The following is an 18615-nucleotide window of genomic DNA, read 5'->3' on the forward strand; positions in this document are numbered from 1 at the left end:
ATTATTATTATTATTAATCATTTCCAATGTTAAACATTCAAGCTGTTGTGTGGGATACTTTGAAGAGAATAACAAAAATCGAACACTTTGTCTTGAGGCCCTCAAGCAAACACCAAGCAATGCAGCAACAATAAAACAAATATTAATTTTCCTTCTTGTTTTTTCTATTAAAGCTAATGGATGCAGTACAATGTTAGATTCCTAAATAATAATTTATATCAGACTCGCCTACAAATTACAAATGCACAAACATAATCAGATGTAGCAGCATAAGATGATATTACAACCACTTTGTGTTTGGGAGAACTCCTAAACCCTAAAACCCTAACCCACTTTATAAAGGGGATGATTAGGTGGACTCGGTTATTAGATTTACACCTGAATTTTGGTTTTTTGGCACAGCCTATGAATAATAATAGCACACCATAAAACCACAAAGATCTTCACTCAAGATGCTGTAGGCATGAAGGTGTCATCATCCAACAATGCTTGGAGATCAATCAGGTCATCAAAATCAGCCGCTTCTTCCGAACTGTTGAGAGCTCTGTCGTACACAACCTGCTAAGAGGATTGAATATAAACAATTCCATCGAACATCAGCAACACTGACAGAGGGTTATAGTCCAACTTACAGAGACCCTTTCCCATTTATGGATCTAGAGATAAAGAGCCCGTCGAATTCAATTCCCGCAGATAAATAAAGCTTGATATAACAAGTGGGTCACTCCCAGGTTATTTTGGCTTATCACCAATCTACATTTATGATTGTAAAAACAGATTTCCGTCTTGATGATGCAAGACTCCAAAATTCCAAAATTATCCAGATATTCCCTCACATCTCTTTTTTTTTTTTTTTTCTTTTTTTTTTTTTAAATAAAAAAAATTTGATTAATGAGAAATTCCTGCTGATCTTCATGTTTTTGGTTCATTTACGTCATGTCAGAGGCACACAACCCATCATTTTACCAACTCTTAAGCATATCTTAGAGACAACGTAGCTTATTCCTACTAGCTGGTTTTGTGCTATGAAAGCTGAATCATGGGAGGTCCCAAAACAGTAAAATGAGTTGATCCAGAACACATAGCAAAAAGGTGCAAATCTCAGTAGAAGCACAATCTAGCATTCAAGGGAAGATAATCGGGGAGAAAAAGTCGAAATACCTTGGTTTCCTGGATCTCAGTGACAACATTCAGCAGCCTACGGTATTGATCTCTAGCCTCTGGATACTGAACCATGGACTTCACCCTAGCAAGGGCCTTTTGCAATCTTTCCTCTGTTTGCTTTCTTCCCTCTTTTAGGAAATCATAATCATCCTCCTTCGAGGATATGTCTCGCATGCTTGTGCCCTCAGTGTGTGTTTCTGGTTTGAAACCTCGCAAACCGCTCCCTTTCCGTCTCCAGCGCAAAATTACCTTCTCCAAAATTCCTACAGACCAGATTATCTTTCTATAGTTTTTCCTGACCTGGTGGCCTCTTACATGGGCCTTTCACCAGGGGAAAAAAAAACAAAAAACAAGGGTTAGAATTCAAGAACTGAGCTCTGGAAAAGAAGTTACCGGAAAATGGTTGGGGATGAATAAATGCTAAAAGATGAAACGTGAATACTAAGATTATGTCAAAAAGGGCAAGTATGACAATACACCTGAATTTTAACAATCCGCTGCCTGATTATCAAAAAGTCTTTTCTTCCCTTCCAACTGCGGAACTTATTTTGTATCCGTGTTGCAGCAGCATGCACAGGTTCATCATGTTGTCCTAGCCTGCTTTTAACAGCAATAAGTGAGAGAGCATGCTCATCTGACATTCCAAATTTTCCATCATCATACTCTTTTTGCTGCTTCTTTTGGAATGACTGAACCCTGAAGACTTGATGAATACGAGCAGCAGCTTGAGTAGCATTACAGACGGCAGCTAATGAATCCTTCAGGGGGAGATCCCCAGTGCTGATTGGAGTTGGGCTCCGTTCAGAAATCGTTTGTACAGCTTTTATTCCAGAAATTTCCGCAGCATCAGCTTCCTTGGTTTCTTTCAAATTAAGAGATTGAAGGTGTGCACTTAAAGCAGATTCTGCAAGATAACCAGCAATTCCTTTGTGTCCATTGCTAGAAGCTAAGTCTGCAGGCGTTCTGCCTGCAGGATATTTGAGAGTTGGATCTGTCAATGCTCCAGGAGCAGCACCTTGAGAGATGAGGAAAGGAACAGTCCGCTCTCTGATATAAAAAAAGGTCCAGAAAGAAGAAACCGCCAAGAAAAATCAGAATGGGAATTAGAATAATTTAAAGAGTACGTCAAGTATCTGATGAAATTCCTAGAAACCACCCCTTGAAATGATCTTTTTTATTGTATAGATAGAGCAGGCCTTCCATTATACTAGAAATGTTTATTCTGTTACTTACATTCAATTTTATTTTTTTTTCCTATTTTCTGTGTAATGAGGTATTCTGTTCTCCAAGTTAACAATTTCCTTTCGCTTATAATCTGACTGGGATATTTTCCCTTTGTTTCAACAAACCAACCAGAGTTAATGGCAAGCATTGACTGTAAGAAATGGTGTCCTTTTCACTAACAGGGGAAGAGGAAAGAAAGAACTTGACAAGAACTATAAAAGGAAACTTTTCTTTGAATGAATTAAGAAAGAATTTTCAAGATACTCACCTGCCACAAAATGCTGCCCAGTGAAGTGCAGTCCATCCACTCACATCACGGAAATTGACACTAACACCTGCAGCAGTTGTGGGTGGTATAGCCCAATCATAGCCAAGAGCAGCTGCAAAATGAAGCACCCCTTGGCCATCCTCATCTAATACATTTGGACCTTTTCCACCTTCAGCTGCCTTCTGAAGGAGCCACACGTGCAACTTCTCCTTCAGCAACTTCTGAAGCAGCTGCTCCTTAGCCTTTTCAGGTGAGAACTCCTCTGAAGTAAGCATTAACATCTGCTCCCATTCATCATTGTCTTCTTCCATTAGTGAACTGATTTTGCTGTTCAAAGGGAATCTATCACCCTCATTGCTCAGCCCAGAATTTGAGGAAGGGGCCAAAGACAATAGTTTTACAAATCTCATATGAAGGAAAATTTCACTTGTACTGCCACTAGAGACATCTGCAGTATCCACATCGCGAATAGGGTTGACACGGTATTCAAATTCTCGTACTTCACTACACGCTAACCTATTGGAGCATGTAACATAAAAAGGAACCCTTTCAGCTTTGTGTATGGGAGTATGGCAACGAAGAACACCATCTGATATGACCTCAGCTGGAACTTCTACTTCACCAAACATACATGACCATTTACATTTTTCTGCATCCTGTTGGCCCTTCAAGAATTTTCCCATAATGAGGACCTGCGCAAGTTGAAGCATAAATGAGAAACAATGGTATAAGATCAAGGGCAGCTATATTTTGATGCTGCCATTACTTAAATATGTATAGAAACGTGTTTATTGAACACAAAAAGAATTGAAAGGCTTTACTGATATAAGATTGAAAAAAAACAGCTGACAGCCAATAAATCCAAAAGCTCAATTCATAGAATTACCTTGACTTCTGAGCCCACGTAAGCCCAGTTAGGTGAGAAATCAATTATGCTGAAAAGCTGATCATGGGAAAGGGAGGGACCCAGCATATAGGTGTCCAAGTGTCCTTGAGGAGAAATGCTAGACTCATCAACTCCATTTTCACTCTCAACAGTATCCCAGTAGGCTGCAGAGCTGGACAGCCTGGACTGCATATGTGACTCATTAACGTCTCCTAGTTCTTTACTCATCCATCGGTTGAAGCTGTCAACCTTCTTCAGACCTTCCTCCGTTAGAGAGCTATCTAGCAAAGGCTGTTTTAAAGCAGAGGAATAGTTGGCTTTTCCCTCTGTGATCATATTTCTTTCTGAATCTGATTTCTGATAGCATCCATGATCTACATTTAAAAGCTGTATTTGAAAGTCATTTTGCAAAGGATGACCCTTCTGCCCATCAGGATATGCATGTCCAGGCTCCAAAGAATTCAGTAAATCCACACAATTGGCTTCCTGTATGTCAAACCTAGTTGAGAGACCATATGCTGAGTCTGAATGCAACTTCTGATCCCCGGGCCACTTAGATAAATGTGCAGAATACCCTTCAGAAGTCTGTTTGCAGTGGCAAATTTTACACTAAATACAATTAATAAGGGCATTTGAGTAAAAAAAACTAGTCTCTATACTACTGCTATATATAATGATGCAAAATTAACAGATTAAGGATTATAAAATATTCAAAAATGTCTGTGGATGCAACTAATATCTAAATATAAAAATTAATAAATTCACCTTTGACAATGACATATGTTGTATATATATATTATAAGTATATATTAAGAAAAGAAAAACAAAATCAATCACCTGTTTCGATATGTTTACATAAAAAACCTCATTACAGAGCACAATTTTGTGAAATTAGAAAACACAAACAGAAAAACTTTTTAAAAGTGAAATTACAGAAATAATTAGAAGTTTCTAGAAACAGGCTGTTTTTAGAGAAAATTCCAGCATATGTTTTGGCAGTTTTGCAACTATATTCCAAACAATTTATTCTGCATCATTTTTATTATCTTTCCTTCAAAAATAGAAAAGATTTTCAAAACCTGCATAGATGCTCTAAATTACCTGTGACAAGCAAGACAAATTGCAAAGAATATGAAATTACTTGCCAATGAATTCATGATATTGTTCAAATTACATGCCTTTTTAGTTAAGGTTCTGAAAATGGTTTTTCATCTTGAAGATTGAAAAAAAAAAAATGAAAAGATGATGTACACAAGGCATCTGGTAGTAAAAAAAAATAAATAAAATTGTGGAAAATCTCAACAAGTGGACATTTACTAAATTTCTTTCTTTTTCATTCAATAAAATATCAAAAAATGCATTTTCCAAAATGAAAACACATTTTTGAAACCTGAACTCAAACTACCTTATATGATCATGAAGAAAGATATATCAAGGGATTCAAGTTTTCTGATAACAAAAGGGTTCAATATTCTAGGAATTATAATGTTCAAACCAAGGGGGTTAAGACAAATATGGAAAGTACACATGGGCATTTCCAAACTTCATAATGGAATTACATGTTAGTACCAAAAATTCAACTAATTAACATTATATAGCTCAACAAATTTCATCATGAGTGCAGAAATTATAGACATGACAAGTTCAAACTAATACCAAAAAATAAAGACAATCATTCTAATTAAATAACAATAGCAAGAATAAAAAAAAACGATATAAGATCAGAAGATGGTAAATTTTTCTCCAACTCTATCTTTTGAGCACATTTTTCTATTTTTTTCATGGGCAAACATTGTTAGTATATCATACAGGAGGCACATATCAGAAGAGGGTGCAACCTCAGTACACAGGAAACATACAAGGAGCACAAAAGCCGCAGAAATAAAGAAAAGAAAAGAACTCCAGTAATTATAGAACAGTTCTCAACCCATACCTTAAGCATCTAAAAATTTTGAAAACAACAGATTTAATCTCCTAAACAATCCCTCAGCAAGAAGAAAGAAAAACAATTTTTTTATGCCAAATGAATAGGATATATAAACCTCACATATACAAGCACACAAGTTTTCTTACAAGCAAATTCACACTCTTATATAACTCATGTTAAGCTACCAATTTGACCTTAAAGTTTAAATTATTAGATAAACTGATTTAAGGTAAAATCCTAATACTTCATCTCATATGTAACCTTACTTAGGCATATATGTTGGCTCAATAACTAAGGAAACCAAATAATTGGTAAGGTTCAACCTCATGAGCTTCTGTAAACCAAGGCTCTAATACCATATTAAGCTACCAATATATACAAGGCTAACTATTCACAACAAAGCAATAGCCCTAAATATCATCATTACACTCTTGTAATTTTCCTCATTCTTGCTCATAACCAACTTTCTAGTTTCTACCACACCCAATCTTCTTATAGATGCCTAGATCTTTATTCATCCCATAGAGACTCTTACATATGAGTACTAAAAACTAAGTGTTACTTTTTAATAAATCCTCATTCCTTTCACCTCCCTCAAATCACTTAACTTCTAAGGGAATTTATTTTTTATGCTAAAACTCCCATGGGATATAAAGCTTTAACTTCAACCTCTCTAGAAAAACACTTACAAGTGTGGGACCGGTTATGGAAGGAAGACAGCTTGAAGCAATCTCTCTTAAGATGGATTTCTATGGAACAGGTACAATAGTATTTGGCATCCAAGTTTCCAGGTTTTGAGGTGGACAAATGACCTTATGGAAGAGACTACAAGCTTTGGCTGTTCTAGGTTCTTGGAAAGCAAGAATGGTAGGATTGTTTAAGATAAGCATGGCAGTTTGGGATCCATTGAGTAGGGTTAGAATTAAAGCCTCTGTTAAGCTGCCAATTAGACCCAAAAGCTTAAACTGCGAGGTAATAGATGTAAGACCCATACCTGCACATGGAAAGGCAAACTAAAAAGCATGGATTACAGATAAGATCATATGAGGGAGTAAACAAAGAAAGACAAAAAAGGAGTTTCAAGACATTGCTTAGTTTTCTCTACCTAAAAATTTGGAGATTGGTGTTATCTTCTTATCTAATGTGTTAAAGGAGTACTCCATTGCCCTGCTCCCCCCATCTTAGTGGTCGGCTAAACAAAACTCTTAAGCAGGAACAACTACTCTGGAAAGCTGTGTTAGATGGGAATTAGAGATGATTGAAAATCAAAATGGAGAAATGCCAGACCAGCAGGGTAACTCCAGTAAGGGTGTGTTCCTTGCCATCCTATGGGGATCAAGGGAACTTTAAGCTGACATGACCATGATCCTCAATCAAGAGAGATTCACAAACAAGAATTTAGAGTATGAACACCATTACTGGTTCATGGAAATAGCTCCACATGTTACAATTTTTTTATTTGCATCTTTAAAGTACATTCTCACTTAGTCCTGCTAATTCAAACACAAACCCAATTAACAGAAGGGAGGCCATGTGTTGAAGCATTCAAACAGATCCATCCTGCTGCTATAGATTTTGATTGTATTTGGATGTTTTTGCTTGTTTTCCTCTCAATTCAGGCATCAGGCTCTTTGAAGCTTTGTTTCCTTTTTTTCTCCCCCTCTGTGTTACCATTTCCTTACTACTTCTTTACTACACCTTCTCGTCTCCTGTGTCTTTTACTTCTTCATTTCCTGCAACTAAATAAAGTCTTAAATCTCAACAAAGAATTTAACCCCATCAAGGGTCATAGCTAACTTAAATTCAGTACCACTATGATGTAAGATCTTTGGATTTCTAGCATCACAGAAGTTTTGTGAGTTATGTAATAAGATGAAAAGGTTAAAATTGACTGAGAGAAGAAAGAAATACTTAGCAGCCACACCAAGATACCTAGGCAATCCCACATAGCATTTCCCAAGCAATCACACCCTCAAAGGAACCATAATGGATGCTGAAAACTATTATAAATTTTAAGTCTCTAACTTGAAAGACTTTAATGGTAATGACTAACCATCATTCACTTTATCTTTCATGTTCTGCCACTCATCCATCTCAATATTCTCATTTTGGCTACAAAATGTGTTTTACATATTCTTTCCTTTGCTGTTCTTTTTCTTTTTGCACTTTTTCTCCTTTCAAAACAACACCCTTTACCATAAAGCATAGCCTGCATCACAGCCATTGTATAATTTTTTCCTTCATCTTTACAATTCATTTGATCACACTATACTCCAAACACTTCATCCATCCTGCTCCAATTCCATGGAAAACATCTTGTTCCCCTTTTTTCATAATAGCCTATCTAAGAGTAAACAGTATTTCCTAGCTATCAAATTTCCAGACCTGCAACTTTATTAGTAGCCACTAGCAACATTATCAAATATCTCTTTATTCCAAGCTTTAAGATCAAGCTTCAGGGCTTTTAGCTGGGTGGCCAAGATGTGGCTAAATGAACCCTCAATATAGTAGCTCACCCACCAATTTCTAATAAGGTCCTTGAACCCTACCTCTTTTGACCACATATTTTCAAACCTAAAGGGTGATTTGCCCCTCCTCATCCCTCCTTCGTCCAATAAAATGGGAGTGTGACTAAAAAGTGGCCTTGGCAAAACACATCGGACCAGGTCACTAAAATGATTCTCCGACTCTTCTGATACCAAGAAGTAATCCAACCTAGATGAGGATTGATTATTCAAGGATCACTTAAGGGATGTCTCTTTGGCAGCTGATCCTTTTACTCCAGCTTATGTAATTCCTACTTAAAATATGCTTTTTAAATAATAAAGGAAAAAAAAATCAAATTTAATTATACTACATACTATTTCATTATTTAAGAAGTATGAATAGATTTGTTTTTCTTTTTTGCGATTATCATGATATAATGCGTCATTTACTATTCAAATTTTGGTATAATTTTACAAAAGACAAAGTTCAAAAAATCATTATGGGTGAGTTCAACCCTACTTAACCTGAATTTGACCTATATAACACAAATAACCTATCCACCCAAGTCTAACCACCCCTATCTACTAAGCCTAACTTGAACCCAATTTGAAATTGAAAAATAAGATTGGGTTGGACTTGGTTTGAGTACCTTAGGTCAAAGGTTGGGAGAAGTTCGGGTTCAAGTTATGTAACTGTTCATTTAGGTTGGGCTTGGGTTGGTGGTGAACCCAACATGACCCACCTGAGTTGCAATCCTAGATAACCTTTAAGTAATCTTGTAGTACAGATGAAGAGACTAACAAATGCGTCAATTTGGATCTTCAGTTTTTGAGAAAATAAACAAGAAAGAAAAGATCCTCTATCAATTATCAATATCTTTCAGATGTTTACCATTTACTAATACAACCTAGGGTAATAAAAGGACATGCCATAGAATGCATTTTTGAATCATTCAGTACCTGCCACTCGTCTTGACCTTGTGGATCACTCCCAAACTCTTGCTTTCTACTAAAGCCGTCTGTCAAAAGCTGCATCAAAATCTCATTTTCTTGTTTAGGAATGATACCCATAGTACCAGCTCGTGTAGATGAAAATGGTGTCTGAGAAGGCATAGATTGAACTCCAGCATTACAATTTTCCAAGACATCTTCCCATGATGGGAAGTCAAGATTTTTTGGAAGCTCATATGATATACCAACACTGTTAGAATCCTTGCTGCTACTTTCTTGAGCAAGTGAGGTAAAATCAGCCCCAGGAATGTCCAACTTTCCTTGGTAATCATCTGCTGATAGTTTCAAGTATTACCATCAAGTTGATATGCAATGTTATCAAATAACTCATAACTGTTAAAAAGGAAACATGGCCAGAGATGACAAAATAAAGACAAAGAAAGACTAGATTACTTGAAAATGGTGCAGGGTAGTAAGGAGCAGTAAGTGCATCACCCTTCTCCATCACAGGCTCAAGAAAAGAGTGGAGTCTGGAACTGGCTTGGTGATTATATGCTGCATCAAATTCCATTTTAAGTAATTGACATGAATGATGAGGAGAATCATTATCAATCAGGACATTTGCAATCCATGAAGCTAGATTTACTTTTCTAGACAATGTAGCAATAGTTAACAAATCAAACTTTTTTTGTATCTGAAGTTTGTGCAAAACTCACAAATTTTGATATATCAGAAACTGAGACACAACAAATATGCAATAAACATACCTGACTCAGCATCTTCATATTCTGATGCTTGAGCGCTGTTCAGGCTCGTTGTGTCAGTGGTTTGTGAAGCCATTTGGTAACTATTCATGGGAAAACTAGAAGACACAGAACAGTCCGTCTCAGAATTGGGTACAACTTCTTCTGTTTCTTGGGAATTGATTAAAGCTCCTTCAGTCTCTTTAATGCGATTAAAGCTTGTCCTATTTCCCTAATGAATTAAAAAAACAACTATATGAAGATCGTTAACTGAAACAGCAAAGACAGTGTAGCTAGTAATATTTATCAAGAGAAAAAGAGAGACTATTAGTGATGACTTGCAGAGGTTGTGCATGCCTCATTTGAAGTATACCCAACAGACAATGGCTATATGGCAAGGACAAACCGACAACAACTGAAATTGCATGAACATCTATTGCCAAACTTTAAAGAGTATTAGTTCTATTTGAAGTAATAGCCAACATGGAGATGGAAGATTAAGGCCCACATTGGAGTGAAAATGGTTTTTCTTCTGAGAAATACAAACATCTCAATGACTACTATTAGAAAGTGAAACAACCAGAGTGTGCAGAAAGTAGAAGCTGGGTGACAAGATACACTAGACACACTATTTCTCAGCTAGGTACTATATATCCAGCAGACTCAAATATAATTAGAAGACAAAATGAAAAACCAAAAAATTATTTGGGCAATAAGAAAAAGATGATAAAATCTAACCTTTACTTCCCGGTAGTGGACAAGAACTATGTGTGAGAGCTCCCTGCAGCAGTGGCCACAACCCGATAAGAAACAGAAGAAGGTCCCCTAGCAAGGAATGATTAAACAATGGAAACCAAAAGAAACAGAAATGGCAATGAAGACTCAGAAAGCAAGACAGATCTCTCTCTATACATACATATAAAAAGCCTTTTCTCATTTACTGATATGGTGCAGAATGAGGCAGTATAAAAATTTAGATTGAATTAATTCAAATTGACAAATCAACCACATGATAATTTCCTTCAGTTCAGAGTCACTTTTGCTTTTTCTTTTTGGGGGGTGGGTGAGGGAGAGGGAGGGGGAGGGGTTTTGTTAATGAGGGTCATGCTTCAGGGGCGAATATCCAGGTGAGATCTTGTGCAAGTATTTTATTCTTCCTAAACCCTTCTATGTTTTTCAGTATAAGTTGGAATCAAGAAAAAAAAATCCAAAACTGAGTGATAACTATGCACAAGTTTAAGTCCATAGTTTAGTTGCTTGGTTGATAGCCAAACTTCTCCTGATATCATGTTTTGCAATACGGATCCATGACAAATATGGAACCATGCTCATGCTCATAGATGAAGAACTAATGAATTTTAATATATGCATTGAAAGTTCCATATGATAATGTCAACATTTGTTGCCTTCATTCTGAGTCAAGTGGAAAAATCTAGCCTGATATATCAACTCCATCCATCATGACCAGAATGAGTTTCCATTAGAAGCTAGCTGCACAGGAATTACATGCAGCAGTTCCTTTATGATGTCATTCAAGGAGTAGAAATCCATATTCACCATTTCCAGCATGTGAGTGAAATTTATTACATAAAACACATTGGAATGTTCAAATTTCCACTTTATGATCAGTTTGAGTGTATCGGTCTGGGCAAATCAACTTGGTTAGTCTAATAATAATTTACTGAAATTCAATCAATCAGGTTCAGTTGAGTTTGTTCAGATCTAAAACCAGATCAACTTGAAAGAAAGGTGCTTGGCCAAAGCCCAGGTTTTAACCAGATATGACGACAGTCCTTGCTCAAGGTCCAACTCAACAGAAGTACTTGCCCTCATATAAAAAATGGTTAAAAGAGGACCATATGAACAAATTGCATGTGCATACAAACCCAGCACCATGTTTGCATAAGGACAAAGTAGTTCTCAAATCATCACTATTCAACATATTCAACCATGACTCAGAATCCTTCTCACCACTATTTGTTAGCTTTAGATGTCCATTATCATAACAAAAGCAGAAAAAATAGAGAAGGTGAAAACAAGTCACTGCACTCTGTCAGTTTGGTACTTCTTTACTAAAATGAGCGTGTGCAAGTTTCTAAACCTCAACTTTAGACTCAACTTTGAAAGTTTAGGTTAGTTTATTAGATAGATCAGCAAGGTGATCATACTAGACTCTTAAGTCTAGACTACAAATTTTGTTTAATTCCAGCTGTTCTGGAAGTGGAAGTAATTCATGGAAGTTCCTGAAAGTTGGCAAAAATTTACAAGCATTGGGCATGCCTGTAATTTTCAAGATTTAGCATATATAAGAGGGATTGTGCAGAAGGCATTCAACCCTAATTTTATCCATATCCCTCTAGACAAAAATAGTCCCAACCCCCAATATCATATATAATAAACATTCTAAATATTACTCATGAAATAGTTCATGGTCAATGCTAAATAGCAGAAACAACAATAAATATCGACAGATGCTCATAGATATAAAATTACAACCAAGAATATATGCTGAAACTAGCATAAGAATAATGATTTGTATTATATAAACAGAAACAAATGGGACAACCAATAACAATCAACTTTTATAAGATGCATGGGGGTGGAAGGATGTGTGGAGAGAGGAATAGACTGAAAATACAGGAGTTCAAAAAAAAAAAAGTGAGGGGGTGGGGTCAGGGTTGGTGTTGGGCTTTCATAAAGAGCATGTGTACTATGTATAAACTTGATAAACTCACTCTTCAAGCATCCAATAGCTGCGTCTTTGAAAGTTTTCGTTATCTTCTCCATGGGCATAGTAGCAATGCAAAACATCAATGCTTCCAGCCTGAAAGGATATCACTTAGTTTTATTTTTTAAAATTTAATTTGGAAGTGAACTAAGAAATTTTCAACCCAAACAACTCCCAAAATCGGAATAAATCAAAATTACCAAATAATGAAGTTATCAGCAATGTTCTGTCTGGTAGTGTTTCAATAAAATTTAAACATAATGTTTGTTTCTAATAAACTAAAAACCAGAGGGATCATCCTTGGAGATTACCTTGAGCCTCTCATGAGCTTCCTTCACTGTCTTCCCATCTTTTTTCTTCCTCCAGTTATGGCCATCTTTTCTAAAGTACCTCAACACCTTCCGATCAAAAAGAAAAAGTGAACCACCTGAAAGAGAAATGAAAGTCAACACAAGATATGTTTAAGAGTATACCCTGATTAACTGGATAAAAACCAATCAGAGAAATGCTCTGTATTAGAGAAGGTGGATCTTTTAAAATAACCAACCAAAATGCAAATAAATTATAACTTTTAGTAAGTTTTTACAACCCAAGTTTCCCATCTAAAAATAATCAACAGTGTACAAACACACATGTGGCCTAATCAATGCAAATAAGTAAGGAGGACAATCCACATCTGAAGTTTAAAACAGTCAGTTCTCATAAGAGTTAGAGAAGCACTGAAAATAGGAGCATACAGAGCGATAAAAAGGTTATAAACTTGGAGGTGTTGTATGTATTGTTATCCTAACAACTTAAACTTCTAGAAAAGTCGGTAGTTTAACATGGGATGAGCTATGGTTAAGTAGAAATCTTGAGTTTAGGTTCTTAGGAAAGCTGGTAGCTTAACAAAACACTATGGCTACTCTTTCAAAATTGAACACCAAAACAATAATTAAGAAATAACAAAACAGCAGTTTTGATAATTGCAGCAGATAATATACTCATATTCAAAATGGTTTCAACTGCTTTACCTCCACCAATGTATGAAAAGAGAGTACAATATATATATATATATATATATAGAGAGAGAGAGAGAGAGAGAGAGAGAGAAGGAGGAAAAAGGAGAAGCAATAAAATGGGTATCAGTAAGCCATGGGACTGAAAGAGAGGAGATAATACCTTAGAACCTAAAAAAAATGAGAGGGAATGAAGATAAAATAACATATTGAAGGGTGAAGTCATACAAAAAGGAACTCTTCTCACTCTTCTAAATCAATTTTAGTTTATCCATGAGAAGACATGGAAAATGTAACTGATTCTTTCATTCCCTCAGGTCTCTGGCTACTTGTCAGAGGTTTCAGTTTAACACTGATATTAGATTTTATGTGACAAAAAAGAGAAATTAGAAAAGGAGTAACAAAAAAATAACATCTTACTATGTTCTATATGAAGCAACTGGCAACATCCAGATGGTTATAGGCTTGTATTTCCGAGGTCGGAATAAGGTAGAGTAAGAGTTCAAAGTCTATGCTTTGAATTTATTGTAAAAGTATTAATCTCATGATTGATGGTGGTTGGAATAATGTTTTAGCTATGAGACACATGGCTGAAATATGATAAAGTTAGAATTCATTATCACTACCTAGACTTTTTTAGTTTTTTATCCATGCATAAGTGACTGGCCTTCTAGATCTATGAAGTTTTGTGTGATCAACTGTCATTTACACCTACCATGCAACAGCCTTGATTTAAGACATTCAAGATAAAAACACAAAAACAAACAAGGAACCTGTAAACAAGTGAATGCAAAATAAAATTTTGAGAATACCAAATACCTATAATACAATGAGGGCTTGTTACAGAAATTCAAGGCTCAAATTTGTGAACAAAAACAATGAATAATTTATTATTAATAAGATAAATTCTCACTGTTTATACATTTATTTATGTTAAGCAACTACTTTTCTTCCTCAGAATCAACCTAGAATCTCCCTATCCCCACTCCAACCTCTTGCATCCTGAGCCAAGCCTCAGGCAGCAAGATGAAGACTGATTATTTGACAAAAGGAATTTCTAAAAAACCTGTTCTACAATTATTAACGAACTAAATGCAATTAAAAACTGTACTTGGTGGCATATTTGCAGGCTCTGGGCAAATACGGAATTTTCTATAATTTCGAAGAATTTCACAAATTTCAGCAGGGCGCAGCCATCGATTCTGTGCTTCTAAGAGTATTTGCTCGATATCTGCACTCAATTATAGCATATACAAGTTAGAATAAACAAGAAGAAAAAGAACCCCATGCAAAAAAAGTGGTAGCTATATTACAACCAAGTTTAGATCAATGCTCGATTCATCAACTACTAGATCAAATATTATTCTTCAACAACCAATTCAAAATTGCAACACCCATGACAAAATTTATCTGTTGATGAAAATAATATGGAAAACCCCAGCAGAAGTTGCTTCTATGAAAATAAGAGACAATAGAGGAATCTCTAATTCAATATATTCAATGTTTTCCTTGCCCTTTAGGCCTGACTTGAGAAGCATGGGTTTGAGGTGGAAAATTGAATATTCCAAAAGCTAGTCCCAACAGAGACAATAATAATTGTAAAAAAATTGTAACTAAAGAATAGTTTTAAATTCAAATGTTATTACTCTACATTCCAGCAAGTTACATGTAGCTATAGAATAATTTTGAATTCAAATGCAATGACTTTATAGTCTAGCAATTTATGTGTAGCTAAAGAATAATTTTGAATTCAAATGTTATCACTGTATAGTCTAGCAACATGACATTCAATATGCCGGGGATCTGATCAAGTTTTTACATCAAATGCAAAAATTGTGCATCCCAATTTATATATTGCAGATTGGAAGAGCTAAACAATACATTCTGATTGAAAAAAAAAAAAAAAAAAATCATCACTAGACCACAGAGTGATGTGATAAGACCCATAACCCTATGTGAGAGGCAAAATCAAGCATAACTCCTCATTCAATCCTTGAAACTGTACCTTCTATAGCCACTAAAAAATAGCTCCAAAAAGTACAACATGCTATTAACTTGATATGAAGGTTTTAACAGTTATCTAGTCCATACTCAATAGCATTAAGACGACATGGAACTCAGCTTGTGTTTCTAAAATGAAATACAAGTTTCTTCTACAGGTTATAAAAAAGGGGAAATCCCACACAAACCACTCTATTACTGCATGTAAACCAGATGGCATCTATTTATCACTAGAAGCAATTTCACCAGAAAGTCAATCATCCAACCAAGCATTCAATGGAGTATTACTACACTTTCCCAAACATATATCAAAATGCAACTGGAAAATCTGGATACAAATGTTGGTAAAATTAAAATATTGAAGCAATCTGCAAGGACATTTGCAGATGTACTTTTAGCTGAGGCTGCTCAAATAGTCAGCAGTACTCAGTAAGGATAACATTTTTACACTGGAAGAGTAGAAATGCACAAATACAAAAAAAAAAAATACATACACATAAACGCATCCAAACACACAATATATCTATGGCATAATCTATGGAACACAACAATCCCCAACTCAAAAGTGTAGTATTCAACAAGAATCAGCCTCACAACAGATAACAGTAAATTCATTTAACAGACACGAGAGTACAGTCAATTCCATTAAATTCCTATCATGAAGAGAACAAAAAGGTCAAAAAATAACTAAAACAGACACAATTCAACTTCAATCAACATCTTCTCATTAAAATAAATAAAAATTAATAAAAAGAACCAAACAAGAACAATTTCTAGAAAAAAAACAACCACAAAACCCTCACCTAATTGATTCCCGAGAGCATACCGCCTAGTATCCGCCATGGACGCCATGAAGCTATTCACTCCGATCTCAAACCTACAACAAAATCATCGCCTAGAACTTCCTGATATGAGACAAAGACACGGAGATGTGATCGGAGTGAGGGTGGATGGGGAAGGAAACTTAGATCGACGCGGTGGATTGCAATAATTAGGAAGTCGCGAGGGAAGGTGAGATCGCCGCCGAAGAGGAATTCGTACAGAAACGGTCACACTGGTGCCGAAGACTTCAGTCTTTTGACGTAAGTTTCGGGATATTGCTTTCCGGGCTGGCGATTGGGGGAATCTAGTTTACTCGTTTTGTGTAAGTAGCTTTTGGGTAATTTTACTTTTAGCACTAGTGTAGTGGGTTTGCTCCCACTTTTGCCCCCCGCTTTTCGGATTAAGTCCCTGTTTTTTATTCACCGCAACACGTTTCAGGACAATAATCAAATTAAATATATTATAAAATCGCTAATTACTCTTTGCCACATTATATTTAACAAATTTTTGCAACAGTAGTCCTTCAACATATTTATATTTAATAATAAAAAATATTTTTTCTCTTTTAAGTAAAACCTGAAGTCGTAGATTATTTTGGTTCCTAACATGTTTATATATTTATTTGGGTGAATTAAGAATTGTGACCCCAGGACTCAAGGATTTTACAAATGGCACCTCTAATTCTGTAATATTAACAAAGCAATTAATCTTACAAACCCTTCCGGAACAATAGAAAATGAACATGACAAATGTGGATGAGCTAAAAAGCCAACTATTGTCGCCTCAAATAGCTACCAACAAGCAATCATGTTAGTGACAAATCAAGCTTGATTGATTGATGTAGTTTGTTTTTGTTGTGCAAATCATGCTAGAGAATAATAATAGGAAGAAAATAATAAGAAAAATAAAAAAATAAAAAATAAAACACAATGATTTACGTGTCTACGTCTGCAGAGGAATTTACGTGTCTACATCTGCAGGGAAGAAGAAGAATTTTCACTATTGTTAAATGAGATTAACTCTTTTCAAGCTCTCAAATTCCCAAGCTCAATTTATACCCAAAAATAGACTTACTATTTTGGTCAAAAATCTCTTCCTAAATTTTTTTTCTTAATTACTAATTAAATTGTCAATGATACCTTTTCCTAAATAGAATTTATGCCTATCAAACATATTTTTAATTTAATTTTATTATTTTATATCTAATTTATGAATTCATTTTGACTCACTAATTTTAAAAAAAAAAACTTATAACTTTTATAAATCAGTTTTATCTTATTCAATTTATAAATATTTTAAAATAAATGCATTTTTTCATAAAGTTAGATAAATATTTTCCAATTTAAAAATATTTTTAAATATATGCATTTTAATTGTTTCATAAAATATCATTTTTACCTTGTTGATAAATAAAATCTTTTTAATTCTCTAATTAATAATGATTTTATATCATGTATTATATAAATTTAGAAATTTTCTTATTGTATTCTAATAAGATTGAATACAAATTTTGTTAGTTAACATCAATAATAAAAATAAATAAATAAAAAATACAATTAAAATTAAAATACTTAAAAATTAAATATAATTAAAACCAAAAATATTAAAATATTAAAACATTGACATTCATTATATTTTCAAATATTTCTCCATATCTATATTTTCTACTAATATACTTGAGCTTTCAATATTTTATTTTTATATTTTTAATTTTAAAGTGATTTTAGTTTTAATTAAATTTTTAATTTTTAAAATTTCTTATTTTATTAATCTCAAATCAATTCTCACCATAAAAAAATAAAATCCAATTGGTATTATTAATCTAATAATTAAAGTGGTCATTTTAAGAAATATTCTATATCTTAATTTTATTTTTAATATTTTGTTGTATTTATTTACTTTCATTTCTTCACGTGGTTAATTAAACTTCATCTTCTACCTCATTTTTTATATTTTAAATCTCAGCTTTATTAGAGTAAAATTTAGGGATAACCGATTAAAAGGGTTAAAATAAACATGACATTACAAATTTAACCTCCCACATTTTTCACCCAAAAAATACTTATTTTGAACAAAAATACCCTTTTTTTATTATAAAAATAACATTTTCTTTTCAAAACACACATTTAAATAATAAAAATATTGAAAGGTATTTATATAAAACATAAGTTACTCTTCAAATTAAAAAATTGGAGAGTCTAGTTTTACAAATTTGGATCTTTTCATATTTTTAATCCATTAATCCTAAAATAAATTTATTATCCTTGTTGACTCCCATTTTGGTTGTTTTAATTTATTTATTTTAAATTATTCTTATTCATTTATTTATTTAGTAATATATATATTTTTATTTTATTTTTATATGGATTTATGCTTTATAATTTGCTTGATGGTAATGAGTTTCTTTGTTAGCTTAC

General features: G+C 34.2%; 1 protein-coding gene across 3 annotated transcripts; it reads right to left on the reverse strand.

Moving 5' to 3' along the window:
- Window positions 1–131: 131 nt before the first annotated feature.
- Window positions 132–16497, reverse strand: LOC117917665 (calmodulin-binding transcription activator 3). Of its 3 annotated transcripts, none has more exons than XM_034834012.1 (13): window positions 16180–16497; window positions 14487–14606; window positions 12689–12804; window positions 12385–12473; window positions 10388–10430; window positions 9674–9881; window positions 9360–9461; window positions 8916–9238; window positions 3543–4127; window positions 2657–3348; window positions 1644–2211; window positions 1162–1485; window positions 132–561 (listed from the first exon to the last, which is right to left on the reverse strand). In XM_034834012.1, the coding sequence occupies exons 1-13, from the start codon at window positions 16226–16228 to the stop codon at window positions 448–450; spliced, it is 3333 nt and encodes a 1110-aa protein (XP_034689903.1). In that variant the 5' UTR covers window positions 16229–16497; the 3' UTR covers window positions 132–447. The 3 variants fall into 3 exon arrangements, with proteins under 3 accessions (XP_034689903.1, XP_034689904.1, XP_034689902.1); XM_034834013.1 differs by having other exon boundaries at window positions 132–558; window positions 8916–9241; XM_034834011.1 differs by having other exon boundaries at window positions 8916–9241.
- Between the last annotated feature and the right edge of the window lie 2118 nt (window positions 16498–18615).

Source organism: Vitis riparia, chromosome 7, assembly GCF_004353265.1.
Source record: "Vitis riparia cultivar Riparia Gloire de Montpellier isolate 1030 chromosome 7, EGFV_Vit.rip_1.0, whole genome shotgun sequence".
In the NCBI taxonomy this organism is placed as follows: Eukaryota; Viridiplantae; Streptophyta; class Magnoliopsida; order Vitales; family Vitaceae; genus Vitis; species Vitis riparia.